At 44.3% G+C, this 18,378-nt stretch overlaps 2 protein-coding genes across 2 annotated transcripts; one reads left to right on the forward strand and one right to left on the reverse strand.

Annotated features, from left to right (window-relative positions):
- Positions 1-1,717: 1,717 nt before the first annotated feature.
- On the forward strand, positions 1,718-7,279 carry LOC141019283 (properdin-like). Its single transcript, XM_073494153.1, has 11 exons — positions 1,718-1,903; positions 2,488-2,626; positions 2,890-3,047; positions 3,256-3,423; positions 3,516-3,725; positions 3,807-3,977; positions 4,117-4,308; positions 4,397-4,570; positions 5,755-5,952; positions 6,504-6,615; positions 6,900-7,279. The coding sequence occupies exons 1-11, from the start codon at positions 1,834-1,836 to the stop codon at positions 7,006-7,008; spliced, it is 1,701 nt and encodes a 566-aa protein (XP_073350254.1). The 5' UTR covers positions 1,718-1,833; the 3' UTR covers positions 7,009-7,279.
- Positions 7,280-9,018: 1,739 nt separating this feature from the next.
- On the reverse strand, positions 9,019-14,727 carry LOC141020007 (uncharacterized). Its single transcript, XM_073495043.1, has 4 exons — positions 14,688-14,727; positions 13,266-13,466; positions 12,404-12,558; positions 9,019-11,986 (listed from the first exon to the last, which is right to left on the reverse strand). Exons 1-4 carry the CDS (start codon positions 14,725-14,727, stop codon positions 9,788-9,790), a joined length of 2,595 nt encoding a protein of 864 aa, XP_073351144.1. The 3' UTR covers positions 9,019-9,787.
- Between the last annotated feature and the right edge of the window lie 3,651 nt (positions 14,728-18,378).

Raw genomic sequence — 18,378 nt, forward strand, 5'->3', positions numbered from 1 at the left:
AAAGTCAGGTGAAGTCTCGTAGTCCACAGAACATTTCTGGAGCTTCACAGTAAAACAGAGTTGCAGCGTTCTGCTGAACAGCTGAAGCAGCTGGAGATGATTTAAACATCAGATGTCTCCATGCAGCTCGTCTGCTGTGATCACAGAGCATGTTGAGGGTGTTAATAACGTCTCTGAAGCTCCAGAAATGTTTTGTTGACTACGAGACTTCAGCTGACTTCCATCAGTGTGGAGGGCGGAGATGATGACCGGGTTTTAGTGTTTGTGTGAACTGTTCCTTTAAAGGAGAACAGATTTTTTGAGGACCGGAGCAGAAACGGATCACTTGGGGTAAAGTTTGTGCATCGATACCTCACTCATTGTTTGTCATTTGATTTGATGTCCTGGTTTATAAAATCTCTTGTCAGAACAGAATCTGTGTGTTGGTCAGAGTTCTGGGTCCTGGAGGCGACCGGCCGCACAACTGTTGTGGCTTTATTACCAAAAGATGGAGGCTTATTGTGATGACTACTGAACTACGACGTTACCGTGGTGACGTCACATCACTGGAACAAGATGGAGTCTGGACGGACTGGAGTTATTGATTCTGACACTGGCTCTGAGTGAGTTCTGACCCAGCAGAGACTGGGACCACTGGGACCACAGGGAGCACTGGAGCCCTGTGGGGACACTTCCATGATGTCAAAACAGTGGGGGGGGGGGGGGGGACTGCACACTGACGGACTGAGAGATGAAATGTGAAATGTTATTTTTGGTGTGGAGGATCAGTGCAGTCGTGATCTGTCATCTTTGGTGCAACGCAGTCATTTTGTGCAGTCACCTGTTAATAAACAGTGTGGGCGGGACTAATGTGTCTGCAGGCGGAGCCTCTTCTGTCTTTGTTCAGGTTCAAACGTTTGTCTCCACAAGACGAGACGGACGAGTGTCAGAGGTATGAAGACCTGTTCAGATCTGAAGGTCTCGTTTAAATGTGTTGAACTTACAAAATCATGTTCGTGACAGAGCTGTAGTCCTGTTAGCATGTTAGCATGTTAGCACATCAGGTTCCCTCGTCTCAGTTTTTTAAATTGGTTTTCAGTTAAATGTGTGAAATAAGGTGTGTTACAGGCTGAACATATAAACTACAGAGACTACAGAGGTTGTCGGGGACATTAAACGTCCTCACAGCGAACACGGAGACTCATCTGCTCACTAGTCCGTCTTTACAGGCCACTTTAGTTACACACATAATCCAGAATCCAGTTCAATAATCCCACAGAGGAACCAGAGCGATGCTAACTGCAGTTAGCTACAGAAACACATCTGGTATCATCTCAGATGAAGCCTCACTGATGTCTGCAGGAAGAAACAGGCTGCTGATGCTAACATTAGCATGCTAACATGTTGATGGTTAGCAGGTATAATGCTCAGTCAGAGCTGGGAATGATGTCAGACTGGTCAGGTCCGGTTAGCCATCGTTAGCCATCGTTAGCATCCCTGTTAATAACAACACATTCATTAGAAACAGTGAAACTTCATTAAAAACCTGAGAGTCAAACTGTCACAAGGTGTGAATGAGCTACAGGTGAGGAACTATTTAAAAATATAAAATGTGAAGTTATCAATGATCTGATCAGTATCGACAGCTGATTATCAGTTAGTGTGTGTGTGTGTGTGTGTGTGTGTGTCATTTTGGAGGTTGAACTTTACTGGAAATCACAAACACACAAACTAAACACGCACACACTCTCCCTCCCTCCCACACACACTCACAGAGCGTTGGCCGTCAGAAGGAAAGAGAAAGTGACTCTGAGCTCCAGTTTTCTGTCTTCAGTCCTTCTTGGGTGCAGCAGGATGGAGGTTCTGTCGGTTCCGAGGGTTCTGCTGGCTGTGGCTCTGCTGCTGGGTTCTGCTGAGCGTTCTGGTCAGTGAGACGTCTGAACATTAAGGTTTGTTTGCAGGTTTGTGGTCTGACAGCAGATGAAGCGGCTCCTCCTGCAGGTCAGTGGAGGATTTTTATGATGTGGTGATTGCTGATGTTCTGCAGACGTGTTGAAGCGTCGGACCTTCAGCGCCTGCAGCGTTTCACATGTTTCCTCACAAAGTACTGAAGCTCACGACTGAAGAACAGAAAAGTATCTGACAGATCATAGTTCAACACTGTTATCTCACATCGTACTTCATAAAGGGTCTGAGTAAGGTCTTTTCTGCAGACTTAGATGACGTGAAGGTTGTGAACAAGTGGTTAAATAATATCTGCTGCATCAGGAGAAACTGACGAGGAGAAGAAAGGAGAAGCGAAACAAACTGTTCATCTGTTCTGGAGGAACTTCTGGAAAACTGCCTGAAAATTGTGAAACTGTTGACTGGAAACATGAAGAAACTTTGTCCTGTGTCGACATCCTGGACACACACAAACACACATAAACACACACACACACAGACACTAAAATCAGTACATTCATGTTTACTTTGTGTGTGTGTGTGTGTGTGTGTGCGTGTGTGCAGAGTGTGTGCGGTGTTTTGCGCGGTTCAACCTGATCCTCGGTCAGTGTGATGAAGAGCTCGGTGAGGTGGAGGAAGACGACTGCTGCCAGAACCCTCAGTACGGTTACCAGGCAACAGACGGAGTGTGTCAGTCCTGTGGGTCAGTGCGCGCACACACACACACACACACACACACACACACACACACTGACCTGAACTCTGACCTCAGCCTCCAAACCATCTCAGTCTTGATCAGTGTTGGTCCCAACTAACCAGAACACTGCTGGATCACCAGTAACAGAACGGTGAGACGTCAGATGGTCTCTGTCCTCACCTGTCTCTGTCCTCACCTGTCTCTGTTCTCACCTGTCTCTATCCTCACCTGTCTGTGTCCTCACCTGTCAAACTGTCTCTGTGTGTCAGGCCTCCTCTGTGGTCTCCCTGGTCGCCATGGTCACATTGTAACGTCCTGTGTGGGGACGGCGTGAAGCAGAGAACCAGGAAGTGTTACGGCGCCGGAGAGTGTGAGGACGCTGCAGACACACTGCAGATGGAGCCCTGCAGAGACAGCTGCTGTGATGGTGCACACACACACACACACACACACACACACACACAGACACACACACAGACACACACACACACAGACAGACATACATTAATTTACTACATTAAAATTCAACGTGTGTGTGTGTGTGTGTGTGTGTGTGTGTGTGTGTGTGTGTGTTTCTCTGTGTGTGTGTGTGTGTGTGTGTGTGTGTGTGTGTGTGTGTGTGTGTGTGTGTGTAGCTCAGGGGTGGGGCTTGTGGCTCGCCTGGTCATCCTGCTCGGTGACCTGTGGAGGAGGCGGAGTCAGGAGGAGAGAGAGAGTCTGCTCCGGTCCTCCTGAGTGTCGCTCGGCCTGTAGTGGTCCTTCACAGGAGACAGAGACGTGTTCAACACACAACACCTGCCCAGGTAACCTGTCTGTCTGTCTGTCTCTCTCTCTCTCCACCCCTCTGACTGTCTCACTCACTTACCACCTGTCTGTGTGTCCACCTGTCTCTCAGTTCACGGTGGCTGGTCCTCGTGGTCCGGGTGGTCTCAGTGTTCGGGGTCGTGTATCAATGACCAGAGTGGTGATGTCATCGTCCCCTCCAGGAAGCGACACCGTTCCTGCTCTAACCCCACCCCTTCCAATGACACGGTGCCACCTGGCAACCGTTGCCCTGGAGACGTCGTCCAGGTCCAGGACTGCAGTGAACTCCCCAACTGTCCCGGTGAGACGATCGACCGATCGGATAGAAACGTCGGGTCTTTACATGAAACCTGACCTGTGCTCTGATTGGCTGTCTCTGCAGTGGACGGCAGCTGGGGGGCGTGGTCTCCACCCGGGCCCTGCACTGTCTCCTGTGGGGAGGGGCTCCAGCTGTCAATCAGGACATGTGATAGCCCCGCCCCTAAATATGGCGGCCGTTTCTGCGACGGACTGAGCACAAAGAGCAGCGCCTGTCCTGAGAATCCCTGTCCCGGTAACGCACACACACACACACACACACTCGCACGCATGTACACGCACACACACACACACGTACACACACACACACTCACACACTGCACTACAAAGTTAAGTACTTCTTAATTCCCAGCATCTGTCCGTGTGTCTCACAGTCGACGGGTTCTGGTCCGGGTGGTCCAGCTGGGGTGAGTGTTCCTCTTCCTGTATCCCACAAGGCCACGCTCCCGTCAGGACTCGCCGCCGCTCCTGTTCTAACCCCGCCCCTTCCTCCAGCCCGCTCGGCAGGAGTTGCCAAGGTGTGGACAGGCAGACAGAGACCTGCGACCGCCTGCCTCACTGCCCAGGTACACCTGTCTGTCCCTCCCACTGTTGGACAATGGACGGCCCCTCCCACCTGCCACCATGATAACTCTGCCTGTCTGTCTGTCCCAGTGGACGGAGTCTGGGGGGCGTGGTCTCCCTCCTCTTCCTGTCCTGTTACCTGCGGGGTGGGGCTTCAGGAGTCAATCAGGCTATGTGACAGCCCCGCCCCCAAACATGGCGGCCGGCCATGTCCTGGAGAAAGACGTCGGACCAGCATCTGTACGACCAACGTCCACTGTCCAGGTACTCGCCAACGCTTTGTCTTCCACAGCAGGACAACTTCAAATCTCTGGAGTCAAAATCAACCAATCAGCTGTGACTCCACCTGTCTGTCTCTGTCTCTCAGTACTTTAACTACATGAAGCTGACAGTACTGCAGTACTTTAACTACATGAAGCTGACAGTACTGCAGTACTTTAACTACATGAAGCTGACAGTACTGCAGTACTTTAACTACATGAAGCTGACAGTACTGCAGTACTTTAACTACATGAAGCTGACAGTACTGCAGTACTTTAACTACATGAAGCTGACAGTACTGCAGTACTTTTACTACATGAAGCTGACAGTACTGCAGTACTTTAACTACATGAAGCTGACAGTACTGCAGTACTTTAACTACATGAAGCTGACAGTACTGCAGTACTTTTACTACATGAAGCTGACAGTACTGCAGTACTTTAACTACATGAAGCTGACAGTACTGCAGTACTTTTACTACATGAAGCTGACAGTACTGCAGTACTTTAACTACATGAAGCTGACAGTACTGCAGTACTTTAACTACATGAAGCTGACAGTACTGCAGTACTTTTACTACATGAAGCTGACAGTACTGCAGTACTTTAACTACATGAAGCTGACAGTACTGCAGTACTTTTACTACATGAAGCTGACAGTACTGCAGTACTTTAACTACATGAAGCTGACAGTATTGCAGTACTTTAACTACATGAAGCTGACAGTACTGCAGTACTTTAACTACATGAAGCTGACAGTACTGCAGTACTTTTACTACATGAAGCTGACAGTACTGCAGTACTTTAACTACATGAAGCTGACAGTACTGCAGTACTTTAACTACATGAAGCTGACAGTATTGCAGTACTTTAACTACATGAAGCTGACAGTACTGCAGTACTTTAACTACATGAAGCTGACAGTACTGCAGTACTTTTACTACATGAAGCTGACAGTACTGCAGTACTTTAACTACATGAAGCTGACAGTACTGCAGTACTTTAACTACATGAAGCTGACAGTATTGCAGTACTTTAACTACATGAAGCTGACAGTACTGCAGTACTTTAACTACATGAAGCTGACAGTACTGCAGTACTTTAACTACATGAAGCTGACAGTACTGCAGTACTTTGTTACCTTCAGGTTCAGGTGTATTTGAGTGTAACCTCTGTGTGTTTTTGTAGTGGATGGGATGTGGTCAGCATGGTCACCATGGCAACCCTGTAAGTACCCGTTCGGTGGGCGGAACATCAACTGTAAACAGACCCGCGGCAAACAGACCCGAGACCGGGAGTGTCTCCACCGGGCTCACAACGGGTCCATCTGCAGCGGAGACGGTCTGGCCGAGACACGGATCTGCTACGATGTGGACAGATGTTACCGTGGGTCACACACACACACACACACACACACAGACACACACACACACACACACACACACACAGACACACACAGACACACACACACACACAGACACACACACACACACACACACACACACACAGACACACACACACACAGACAGACAGACACACAGACAGACAGACACACAGACACACACACACACACACAGACAGACAGACACACACAGACACACACACACACAGACACACACACACACACACACAGACACACAGACACACACACACACACAGACACACACACACACAGACACACACACACACACACACATAAAGTTGAATTAAGATATTAACACGAGTTATTTATTAATGTCACGACAGTCAGTGTGTTTCTCCTTCATGTGACTCAGTGTGGAAGTGATTTCTGAAAGAAAATGTGCAGATTTATTATCTTTGAAGTTAAATGTGTGTGTGTGTGTGCGTGTGCGTGTGCGTGTGTGTGCGTGTGCGTGTGCGTGTGCGTGTGCATGTGTGTGTGTGTGTGTGTGTGTGTGTGTGTGTGTGTCTCACAGTGAAGGGCACCTGGGAGGGCTGGGAGCCGTGGAGTTTGTGCTCACCGACCTGTGGACCAAAGTCCAGACGCTTCAGGAGGAGATATTGTAAACCTGATTACAGCGACTACAGGTGAGTTCAGGAGGGCACACCTGGACCAACAGGTGAGATAGACTGACAAGAAAAGAGTTAAAACAAGATGGATGAACAAACAAATGTGGCAGGATCCTCTATTCACTGTGTCTGATGAATCAGAAGGTACGAAATCTTCTGACTGAACAGTGTCGAACCACAAGAGTCCAAAGTCTGAGTTTAGTATAAATGTCAGAATAACGGTTACAGTAAATATAAAGTGTGTGTGTGTGTGTGTGTGTGTCTGTGTGTGTGTGTGTGTGTGTGTGTGTGTGTGTGTGTAGTCGGGCAGCGTCGTTCTTCGGGACTCCAGTTGCAGACTGCGGCTTGCCGCCCGACGGTGGAAAGAAGGTTGAAGTTCAGCCCTGCGTCAACGCTCCCGCCTGCCCCTGACACAACGCTCACCGATGACTTCAACATGCAACAGTCTTCAGTTTCTGGACTTTCTCTGATCTTTGAGTTTCAGTGAAATACTGACATGAAACCAGAAACGTGATTTTATATCAGAGAAATGTTGTTAACTTTTGACATTGTGTTGCATTTTATAAAGTTTTTATATGTTTTTTATGTAAAATATTGATGAGAAGAGTAAGAACACCTGTCAGACGGATGTGTTGGTGTGAAAGTACAATAAACTCTGACATGTCGAGGAACAAAGTATAAAGTGAGGTGAAGTAGTCATTATTGTGTCGGCTGTTTCCTGAATCTGGTTCAGATATGGGATGTGTTTCAGAGTGTTTGGACCCTGAGGTGTTCCAGGTTCATGTGTGCACATTGTTCTGATCCACTCACATGAAATCTACAGTGTTGAGGTTAAATGTAGGTCCGGTCCACATGTACATGGGTATTTTAACCTCCAGTTAAAAAAAAAGTCAAGAGCCAACAAGCACCAGGTGGCGATGTGACTACTGTCCGGCCACGCTGGCCAATCAGAAGCCTGCACACAGGAGCCAACACAGGCCTGGACTTCCTGTCTACACGACACTGTTTCTGGACATCTTCACTCCGGCGGCAGTTTCACGTGTACGAGACGCCAAAACTCAGAGAGAAAGAGTTGTTTTCAGAAACACCCGTGTCGTGTGGACCGGGTCTCAATCTTGGGTCAGAACAAGAATGTTTGTGTTGCAGAACGCTAAAAACTCTGGATCCTACATTTCCCACAATGCAACTGACCACATTTTGAACCATCCACATTCTCACTGATCTCCATCACTTCAGCAGCTTCAGAACAATTTTCCCTAAATTTCACTTTTTCATACTGACTCAACATAAACTGTTAATTACAGACAAAACCACTTTAGAATGAAGAGTCCAGTTATTGATGTCCCGTTTCTATCAGTTTCATTGATGAATCACCTGTCGAGGCTGAAGAGTGTCTTCTCACCACTCAGGTGAACTTTGCTGGGTCATAATTTGGGGTTGTTGGGGGACTCTGAACACGCTGGTGGGTCAAGTGGGTTTAATGGGTCCATCACAGCTGAACAGCTGGTCGGGTTTCTTTAAAGGATCCCTCTGAGGCCCGTCATCCCTCTGCTCTTCCTCCTGATCACCTCCGGCCTGTTCAGATTGATCACCGTGTCGGATCACGTGTCTCTGATCTGTTCGAGTCGTCAGGTTTAAACTCTCCTCCTGAACCGGATCTGAACTCATAATGTTCCTCTAACAGCAACAGTAGGATTTGTCTCAATGTTTGAAGTCTAATGAACCCTCGTGTCAGCTTGCTTGCTAGCATGGTGCTAGCTGTGGTGTTTGAGGACCGCTCCTGGGTCACTGCTACAACTTGGTGGATGTTGAGCTGTTAAAGTCCTTGTTGTGTGTTTGGAGTTGTGTTGATGAGCGGTGAAGCCAACAGAGGGTTTGCAGATGCTGGTTGTTTGCTGAGACCCTTCCACTCCTCCGCTCACGCCTCTGCTCTTGTGTGTGTCGTGTTTTGTTTCGCCTCCACGCGGCTTCATATGCAACCAGCAGTGTTTCAGAAGCCGCGTCATGTCTGCTCAGATTGTCTTTATTGATGTTTGTGCCTCTTCTGTGGCTGAGTGTGTAGTTCAATTGATGTTTCTTGTCTGTTTTAATGTGTGTTTATTGTTATTATTTCTGACTTTATTGTGCTGTAGACCTCAAGTCTGCAAATGGTGTTTTATTTTGAAATCGTCCGGATGCACTGTGCCGCTCTGCTGTCTTCCTGTCGGCTCTGTGCAGAATGACACTTTAGTTTAGCCGTGTGTGTGTGTGTGTGTGTGTGTGTGTGAACATGTGTAGGAAGGATTTCTCACAATCCCCCTCCCCGCCAAAATAAATATCAAACAAAACACAAAAAAAAAAACAACTGAAGGAACTTTTTCAAAAATTTTTATGATCCATTATTATTATTATTATTATTATTATTATTTGAGAGTTCTTAACAGAGTAGAGGTTAACAACATTCACTCTTGTACAACATTAAATATGTATGATTGTATGTGTGAATAAGCTTTCTGTTTAAAAACTCTTAATACAACACAAATAATACAGGAAGGAGCTCTCACAATCCCACACCCCGCCAAAATAAATCAAACACAAAACAAACCTAAAATATTACAAATATATTACACCCCGCCAAAATAAATCAAACACAAAATAAACCTAAAATATTACAAATATATTACACCCCGCCAAAATAAATCAAACACAAAATAAACCTAAAATATTACAAATATATTACACCCCGCCAAAATAAATCGAAAACAAAATAAACATAAAATATTACAAATATACCACACCCCGCTAAAATAAATCAAACCAAGAGGAGCCAGGCCAGCAGATGTGATGGTAAAAGAGGCAGCTGGAGTACTGTTGACCCAGTCAGGGGGTTCTGTCCAACATCATTGTTCAAAGCTGAGTCTATGAGCAGTCTCCATTTTGGTTTGTGGATCCAACAGCTACTTCAGCCGCTCTTTGTTTTCTTTTTCAGCTCTTATTTTTCTGACTTATTGTGATAAATAATTTATTTTAGCAACATGTTTCATTTAAATTCATTCTTTAGTTAAAATTAGGATAAAAATAACTGCCTTGTTTCATCAGATGGAATTAATACTTTGTAGAAACTTCATCGACCAAAGTTACATCAGGAGATATATTATAGCTAAATCAGCTACTTTCACGTTTTAGAGAATTAATAAATTCTGTTCAGTTTCTATTCCTCCGTCTTTTTGAATCGTTTTGTCTGCTCGTCGTTCTTGTTTCTTTTAGTTTTCTTTCTTGTATCTTTTGGCTTTGCATTAAAATAAACGGTGTAATGATCTGATATTCCATCATCCCGAACAAAGAGACCAGAGACTTCAACATTTGTGGTGATGACCAGATCCAGAGTGTTACCTCTTCGGTGTGTTGACTCCTCTACATGCTGCTCAAGGTCATTAACCAGCAAAAGATACTCAAACTCGTCAGTATAGGACCTCCTTTCTTTATTAACGTGGATGTTGAAATCTCCAGTCACAATGATGCTGCTGTACTTTTTCTTGACCTCATCCAGGAGACTTTGAAACTCGTTCAGAAACTTTCTGAATCGTTCCTGGTTGTATCCTGGTGGATGATACAGGTTGATGATCACGACAGGTTGGTCCCACTCATCATGTTGCACAACTGTGACAACAAACTCAAAGCTTGCTATGTTTAGATGGTCAAAGTGAAGTTGTTCTCCCTGCAGTTCCTCTGAGAACTGAATCGCCACCCCTCCTCCTCTGCCCTCCCTCTGCTGAGAGTGGAACCTGAAATCTTCTGGTGAAGCGCTGCTGAGGACTGTTTCTGCTTTATCATCCTTTAAGAACGTCTCTGTTGGGAGAAAGACGTCCAGGTTGTTTTGTGTTATGAGCTTTAAGATCTGGGGTATTTTATTATTCATCGACCGAGTATTGAGCAACGCGAACCTGATTGTTCCTTCCTCTGTCTCTTCCTCTCTATCACTCTCCTCTTCCTCCTGATCTCTCTCTTTATCCTCATCATCCCTCTCCTCATCTCCCTGATCATCTCCAGTCTGTTCGGCCTGCTGACTGTCTTTGTTTTGTTCACATCTGGTCCGTTCAGATTGATCACATTGTTCGATCACATGTCTCTGATCTGTTTGAGTCATCAGGTTTAAACTCTTCTCCTGAACTGGATCTGGACTCATAATGTTTCCTCTGTAATAGCTGAAAACTAAACTAATGAACAGAACAACTACCAGAACCCCCCCAAGTCTTTGAGTGATTTTCTCTCTGAGAAGCTTTTTTTCACGTTCTCGTTGTCTTCTGTCCATCTCCTCCTCTTCTCGTTGTCTTCTGGCCTTCTCCTTCTCCTCCTCCTCCTCTTCTCGTTGTCTTCTGTCCATCTCCTTCTCCTTCTCCTTCTCCTCCTCTTCTCGTTGTCTTCTGGCCTTCTCCTTCTCCTTCTCCTCCTCTTCTCTTTGTATTCTGGCCTTCTCCTTCTCCTTCTCCTCCTCTTCTCGCTGTCTTCTGTCCATCTCCTCCTCTTCTCGCTGTCTTCTGGCCTTCTCCTTCTCCTCCTGTTCTCTTTGTATTCTGGCCTTCTCCTTCTCCTTCTCCTCCTGTTCTCTTTGTCTTCTGGCCTTCTCCTTCTCCTCCTCTTCTCGTTGTCTTCTGTCCTTCTCCTTCTCCTTCTCCTCCTCTTCTCTTTGTCTTCTGGCCTTCTCCTTCTCCTTCTCCTTCTCTTCTCGTTGTCTTCTGGCCTTCTCCTTCTCCTCCTCTTCTCGTTGTCTTCTGGCCTTCTCCTTCTCCTCCTCTTCTCTTTGTCTTCTGGCCTTCTCCTTCTCCTTCTCCTCCTCTTCTCTTTGTCTTCTGGCCTTCTCCTTCTCCTCCTCTTCTCTTTGTCTTCTGGCCTTCTCCTTCTCCTCCTCTTCTCTTTGTATTCTGGCCTTCTCCTTCTCCTTCTCCTCCTCTTCTCTTTGTCTTCTGGCCTTCTCCTCCTCTTCTCGTTGTCTTCTGTCCATCTCCTCCTCTTCTTGCTGTCTTCTGTCCTTCTCCTCCTCTTCTCGTTGTCTTCTGTCCATCTCCTCCTCTTCTCGTTGTCTTCTGTCCTTCTCCTCCTCTTCTCGTTGTCTTCTGTCCTTCTCCTCCTCTTCTCGCTGTCTTCTGGCCTTCTCCTCCTCTTCTTGCTGTCTTCTGTCCTTCTCCTCCTCTTCTCGTTGTCTTCTGTCCTTCTCCTCCTCTTCTCGTTGTCTTCTGTCCTTCTCCTCCTCTTCTCGTTGTCTTCTGGCCTTCTCCTCCTCTTCTCGTTGTCTTCTGGCCTTCTCCTCCTCTTCTCGTTGTCTTCTGGCCTTCTCCTCCTCTTCTCGTTGTCTTCTGGCCTTCTCCTTCTCCATCTCCTCCTCTTCTCGTTGTCTTCTGGCCTTCTCCTCCTGCCAGTAAACAAAAAGCCACCAGTCAAGGCTCTCCCACATTAGCAGACTGGCTTAATGTGATGCATGATATTTTTGTAATGGAAAAAATTTACATTTTCTTTGAGACTCAAGTCAGACATATTTGATAAATGCTGGAAGGGATGGGTTCAATTTATCAACCCATCCAGAACAGACTTCAGGTAAAATCATCACCCTGGTTCTCTGCTACACACAAACTCTTTGTTTTTCTTAATTTTGTTTTGTGTTTTTGTCTTTATTGTTGAAAAACAACAGTGTGCAGTGTAAGAAGTCTTGTTGTTGACTTTCTTGATAAATAAAAAGATAATATAAAAAAAAAATATGAATTTCTTCTCTAAAACTACAGACTGCTCCTTTAATAATGATTGCTGATATGTCTCTGTGATGATGTCTTACGGAGCAAATCAGGCCGCCACAGCGAGGACACCTCGCCTGTCCCTTCGAGGGGAACATCAGGTCCAGCAGCAGATCAGCGGAGGCCATGATGAAGGTTTCTGTGTCCTCCTGATCCTTCAACCAGAAACCAGAGAGCTGCCACAGTGTGATGAGGTCTGTAAGAGACAGTCAGGACACGGATCAGAGGACACAGAGTTACTCATCATGTGGTACAAGTGAAAACCCTGAACTGGACCTTGAAATGAACTTTCTATCCAAACACTGTGGACGCTGTGTGACATGTACATTAAAGAGGATCCTTTCAGACGTTCAGCTGAACACAGTACAGATATTTATATTATAAATAATACATGTCATTATTGTGACACAACTGTCTTATAACGTCACATTAAATGTTGGCCATCATACCACAACATATCTTCCTGTTGGCTGAGAACAGTGAAGACGTCACGTTCCTGAACCACGTTGAGACTGTTTGTTATTGATCCACTGAGCCTGTCAGCTGGACCCACATGCAGCCTCGTGCACGAACGCTACTACAACAAAGTTCCTCCTGTTTCACCATCGTCACTTTACAGTTATTAATCCTACAGTGACACAAATACAAGAAGGAAATAAATAACCAGAGACCATCTGAGGTATCGATCTTAAATCAAACTAAAAGTGCAGGAAGGGAATTAAACACTCTGACGTGATGAAGTTTGTTGAAGCACAGAAAGTTAATGAACGTTGTCTCAAGTGCTCGTGTCTCACGACCTGTCCCCAAGTCATTAAACATCACACACAACACTAACACACAGACACACACAGACATTAACATGAAGACCTGCAGCACGAGACGCCACAACAACACGTTTCTCACCTGTTGCTGGAGTAAAGTCGTGTTCGAGTGTCCTCAGCTCTGTGGGTCGTCTGTCCGACTGCAGCAGAGTTTCCTCCTCTCTGGTCTTTGTCCAGCAGCTCAGTTTCTGTAAGTCATGTGACTTATTGGAAAGGGAGCAGCTACAGAAAGGATGCTTATCTTCTCCCCTGAGCCCTCTGAGCTGTGGTATGTTTCCTCTGACTGAGGGAAACGCCTCAGTCAGTCAGGAGCAGTTTAAGAAACGACTTTGCAGCTCAGTTTCTGTGAGTCATGTGACTTCTGGGAAAGGGAGCAGCTGCAGATATAGAAAGGATGCTTATCTGCAGCCCTCTGAGCTGTGTTTCCTGAGTTTCTGAAACAATAATGTTCCACAGAATAACTTCATTAGTTGATAATGCTGAAAAACAACTTTATAACAAGTCCAGGCAGCTTCATCTCCTCCAGTCAGAAGTCTGTTGTCTTCAGTCAGTTCAGGGAGGCAGCAGCACGTCCATCCCATCATGACGACCACATGTTGTGTGACCTCCTGTTTACAGCTCCTGTTGTGAATAAAGTAGTTTTATCCACTGAGGGGATGTAACTGAGTACTTTCTGCTCCACTACATTGATCTGACAGCATTAGTTACTAGTTACTTCACAGATTACTGCTGCATCAGAGCCAAAGTAACTATTTTTCATCAGTAATCAGATAAAACAGTGATTGTGATGATCAGCTGACTCAAAGTATTCAGTCTATACATACATGTAAATATATGGATCAGTTACTTTACTGATACTTTTGATACTTAACTACATTTAATATCAGATACTTTAAGACTTTTACTCGAGTAACGTTCATATGAGTTTCTAAGTAATATTTTAACACTGTATCTTTACTGTTACTCGAGTATGACTGAGTATATATGACTACATACTTTTTACAACACTGCCAATACCACAATGTAAAAGTACTCTATTACAAGTTAAAGTCCTGCATTTTAAACCCAACTCAATTAACAGAAGTGTGAATACTTAAAATATACTTAGAGTACATTTACTCAAGTATGACACTTTTTATATAAATCACAAAACATCATCAGTTTATTAATATAAAGTATTACTCTGAAATGTAACTAGTAACTAAAGTAATCAAATAAAGGAAGTGGAGTAAAACGTTTGATAAATCGTAGCAGTCTCATTGTTTGAGACTTGCTGTCTTTCTTTGTTTTGGGCTGATTTTCCAAAATCCCTCTGGACTCACTGCAGGTGATTCAGATCACCTGTGCACAGGTGATCTGAATCACCTGTGCACAGGTGAGGAGACTGACTCCTGATTGAGGAGTGGAAGCAGCTTGGGGCGTTTCCCTCCCAGCCAATCAGGATGACGACTCCCTTTTTGTGAAGACTTAAAAGAGGTGGTGAACGACACCAGGTGGCTCTGACCTTCATCCTGAATCTGTCCCTGACTCACTGAGAGCCTCATCCTCTTAGACTGCAGCCAGTATCTCTGGTCTGTTCAGGCCCTGTTGGGTTTTCTTGGCTACTTCACATTATTCTAGTGAGGAAACTGGGTTTATTCTGGATCCCCTTGAAACCCTGCAGCCCCTCTACACCTCCAGTGTGACATGTTGTTTCCCTGCAGCTTGTAGGAGCACATTTGTTTATTGGTTTATTGTCCAGGTAGCAGACATTGGGACTTTCCCCTAGATTTACATGTTGTCTGTGTATATTTTTATGTAGGCTGGGCCTGTGAGCACTTTGCTGCCAGTACTGCCACATAATTGGCGACCACGAAGGGACCCGTCACACAGGCATAAATCTTGCCGATAAAGAGATTTAGTGTCGTGTCCCAATCTTCTGATATATGTTGAAACATCATGTCTTTGGAAGACCCAGACATAATATTGTCAGCATTTGAACCTTCCCTCACTGAACCAGAGGTGCATGTCCTGACTGGGGAAGAGGAAGATGATGAAGAGGGATGGGTGGATGCTCCACTAGAGCCTCGGTATCCTGTGGATACACACCCTCTTTTATCACTCCTGCCTTTATTCCTGGTTTCTGTAGCTTCTTCCACCCCAGAAGAGTCTGACACTGACCGTCTCGTTCTCCGACTCTCTCCTGGAAGTTATAGCGACAGAGATGAAACTCTCCGTTAACTTGAGGTGGGTCAAATGGGTTTAATGGGTTAGTGTGTCGTGTTTTGTTTCGCCTCCACGCGGCTTCATATGAATCCGTGTACCCTTCGTTCTTTCGTTTCAAAACCAAATTAAAAAAACGGAAAAACAACTTTGTTTTTAAGTTTTTCTCTTTTAAACCCAGAACGAAAAAACGGGAAAAACAGAATAACACAAAACCACATTTTGTGCCTTTGTGCCTGTAGAAAACAAAAACAGAATAACGTGAAAATGAAGTTTTTGATTTTTATTGTTTTGTTATTTTGATATTCTGAAAACTCAGGGAATGCTGGGAGATTTTTGCGGAGTCAGAGGCGCAGGAAGTGAGCGGGAACGTTGAAATCGCAGACTCTCCAAGTACAATGGCTGCACTTCAGCCTTATGCAGAACTAATCTGCAAACTTTTTGAGAGTGGGAAGACACTCGGAGATCAGAGATGTCCTGCAGCGCGAAGGTGCCTCACAATGCTCCATAATGAGTATTGTGGAGCATTGATCTAGTCTGTCCCGAGCCTCCAAAATAAAGTGAGAAATGTCTGCATGGTGGCTACACCTGCTCACAGTGCAGCTGACAGATGTGCAGCCATATATATTTTCCTCATCGCGACCTGAGCCACCATCTGATCCTTCCTCCCTCACGTCCTGAGGAGTCTCCTGGACATATTCTGTGTTCTGTGATTTCCCTCTTTTCATTTCTAACCGTTCAGTTTTTGCTGGTAAACGTCCGGTGTCTCCTTCTTTCTCTCTTTCTCTCGCTCCCGACTCACACACCTTTAGGCCTGTACAGGTAAAAATAAATGTGACAGTATGAAAACATTAGCCTACATATTGTTGTAAATATTTTTCTCTGACAATAGATTAATAATTATAGTAATAGGTTACAATAACAAATGCTTTTATTTTGAAATAGAAATGTGTTGTCTTCCGGTAGTGTAACAGACGTTAAGGTGCTACAAAGGATCTTCTGGTTGCTCGGTAACGAATCGGACCTTTCCTCCTCATCTTTGTTGTTTTGCCTCTGTTGTTTTCCTCCTTGTAACTGTTCAGTATCACATGTTTTAATCAGTAATGATCACATTCAGGCCTCAGGCTGAGCCGGCGACTCCCCCGGAGAAAGACAAAGTTTGCCATTGCAGAGACGCTCTGTCTCCAGACCAGTTCCCGCTCACTTCCGCAAAAATCTCCCAGCATTCCCCGAGTTTTCAGAATATCAAGATAACAAAACAATAAAAATCAAAAACTTCATTTTCACGTCATTCTGGTTTTGATTTAAAACAGAATAACAGGCACAAAATGTGGTTTTGTGTTATTCTGTTTTTCCTGTTTTTTCGTTCTGGGTTTAAAAGAGAAAAACAGAAAAACAAAGTTGTTTTTCCGTTTTTTTAATTTGGTTTTGAAACGGAAAAACGAAAGAACGTTGGGTACACGGATTCATATCATATAGTGTGTAGTTCAATTGATGTTTCTTGTCTGTTTTAAAGTGTGTTTATTGTTATTATTTCTGACTTTATTGTGCTGTAGATCTCAATTCTGCAAATGGTGTTTTATTTTGAAAAATCGTCCGGATGCACTGTGCCGTTCTGCTGTCTTCCTGTCGGCTCTGTGCAGATTGACACTTTAGTTTAGCCGTGTGTGTGTGTGTGTGTGTGTGTGTGTGTGTGTGTGTGTGTGTGTGTGTGTGTGTGAACATGTGAAAGGATTTCTCACAATCCCCCTCCCCGCCAAAATAAATATCAAACAAAACACAAAAAAAAACAACTGAAGGAACTTTTTCAAAAATTTTATGATCCATTATTATTATTATTATTATTATTATTATTATTATTATTATTATTTGAGAGTTCTTAACAGAGTAGAGGTTAACAACATTCACTCTTGTACAACATTAAATATGTATGATTGTGTGTGTGAATAAGCTTTCTGTTTAAAAACTCTTAATACAACACAAATAATACAGGAAGGAGCTCTCACAATCCCACACCCCGCCAAAATAAATCAAACACAAAGCAAACCTAAAATATTACAAATATATTACACCCCGCCAAAATAAATCAAACCAAGAGGAGCCAGGCCAGCAGATGTGATGGTAAAAGAGGCAGCTGGAGTACTGTTGACCCAGTCAGGGGGTTCTGTCCAACATCATTGTTCAAAGCTGAGTCTATGAGCAGTCTCCATTTTGGTTTGTGGATCCAACAGCTACTTCAGCCGCTCTTTGTTTTCTTTTTCAGCTCTTATTTTTCTGACTTATTGTGATAAATAATTTATTTTAGCAACATGTTTCATTTAAATTAATTCTTTAGTTAAAATTAGGATAAAAATAACTGCCTTGTTTCATCAGATGGAATTAATACTTTGTAGAAACTTCATCGACCAAAGTTACATCAGGAGATATATTATAGCTAAATCAGCTACTTTCACGTTTTAGAGAATTAATAAATTCTGTTCAGTTTCTATTCCTCCGTCTTTTTGAATCGTTTTGTCTGCTCGTCGTTCTTGTTTTCTCCAGTTTCCTTTCTTGGCTTTGCATTAAAATAAACGGTGTAATGATCTGATATTTTATTATTCTTAACAAAGAGACCAGAGACTTCAACATTTGTGGTGATGACCAGATCCAGAAGGTTACCTTCTTTTTTTTTTTTACCTCCTTTTTCTTTTTTACCTCCTTTTTCTTTTTTACCTCCTCCGTGTGTTGGCACCTTTACATGCTGCTTAAGGCCTTTCTTCTTCAAAAGTTTATTAAACTTGACAGTAGAGGTCTTTCTTTTATCATTAACATGGATGTTGAAATCTCCAGTCACAATTATGCTGCTGTACTTTTTCTTGACCTCATCCAGGAGACTTTCAAACTCGTCCAGAAACTTTCTGAATCGTTCCTGGTTGTATCCTGGTGGATGATACAGGTTGATGATCACGACAGGTTGGTCCCACTCATCATGTTGCACAACTGTGACAACAAAC

This window comes from Pagrus major, chromosome 23 (genome assembly GCF_040436345.1).
Source record: "Pagrus major chromosome 23, Pma_NU_1.0".
In the NCBI taxonomy this organism is placed as follows: Eukaryota; Metazoa; Chordata; class Actinopteri; order Spariformes; family Sparidae; genus Pagrus; species Pagrus major.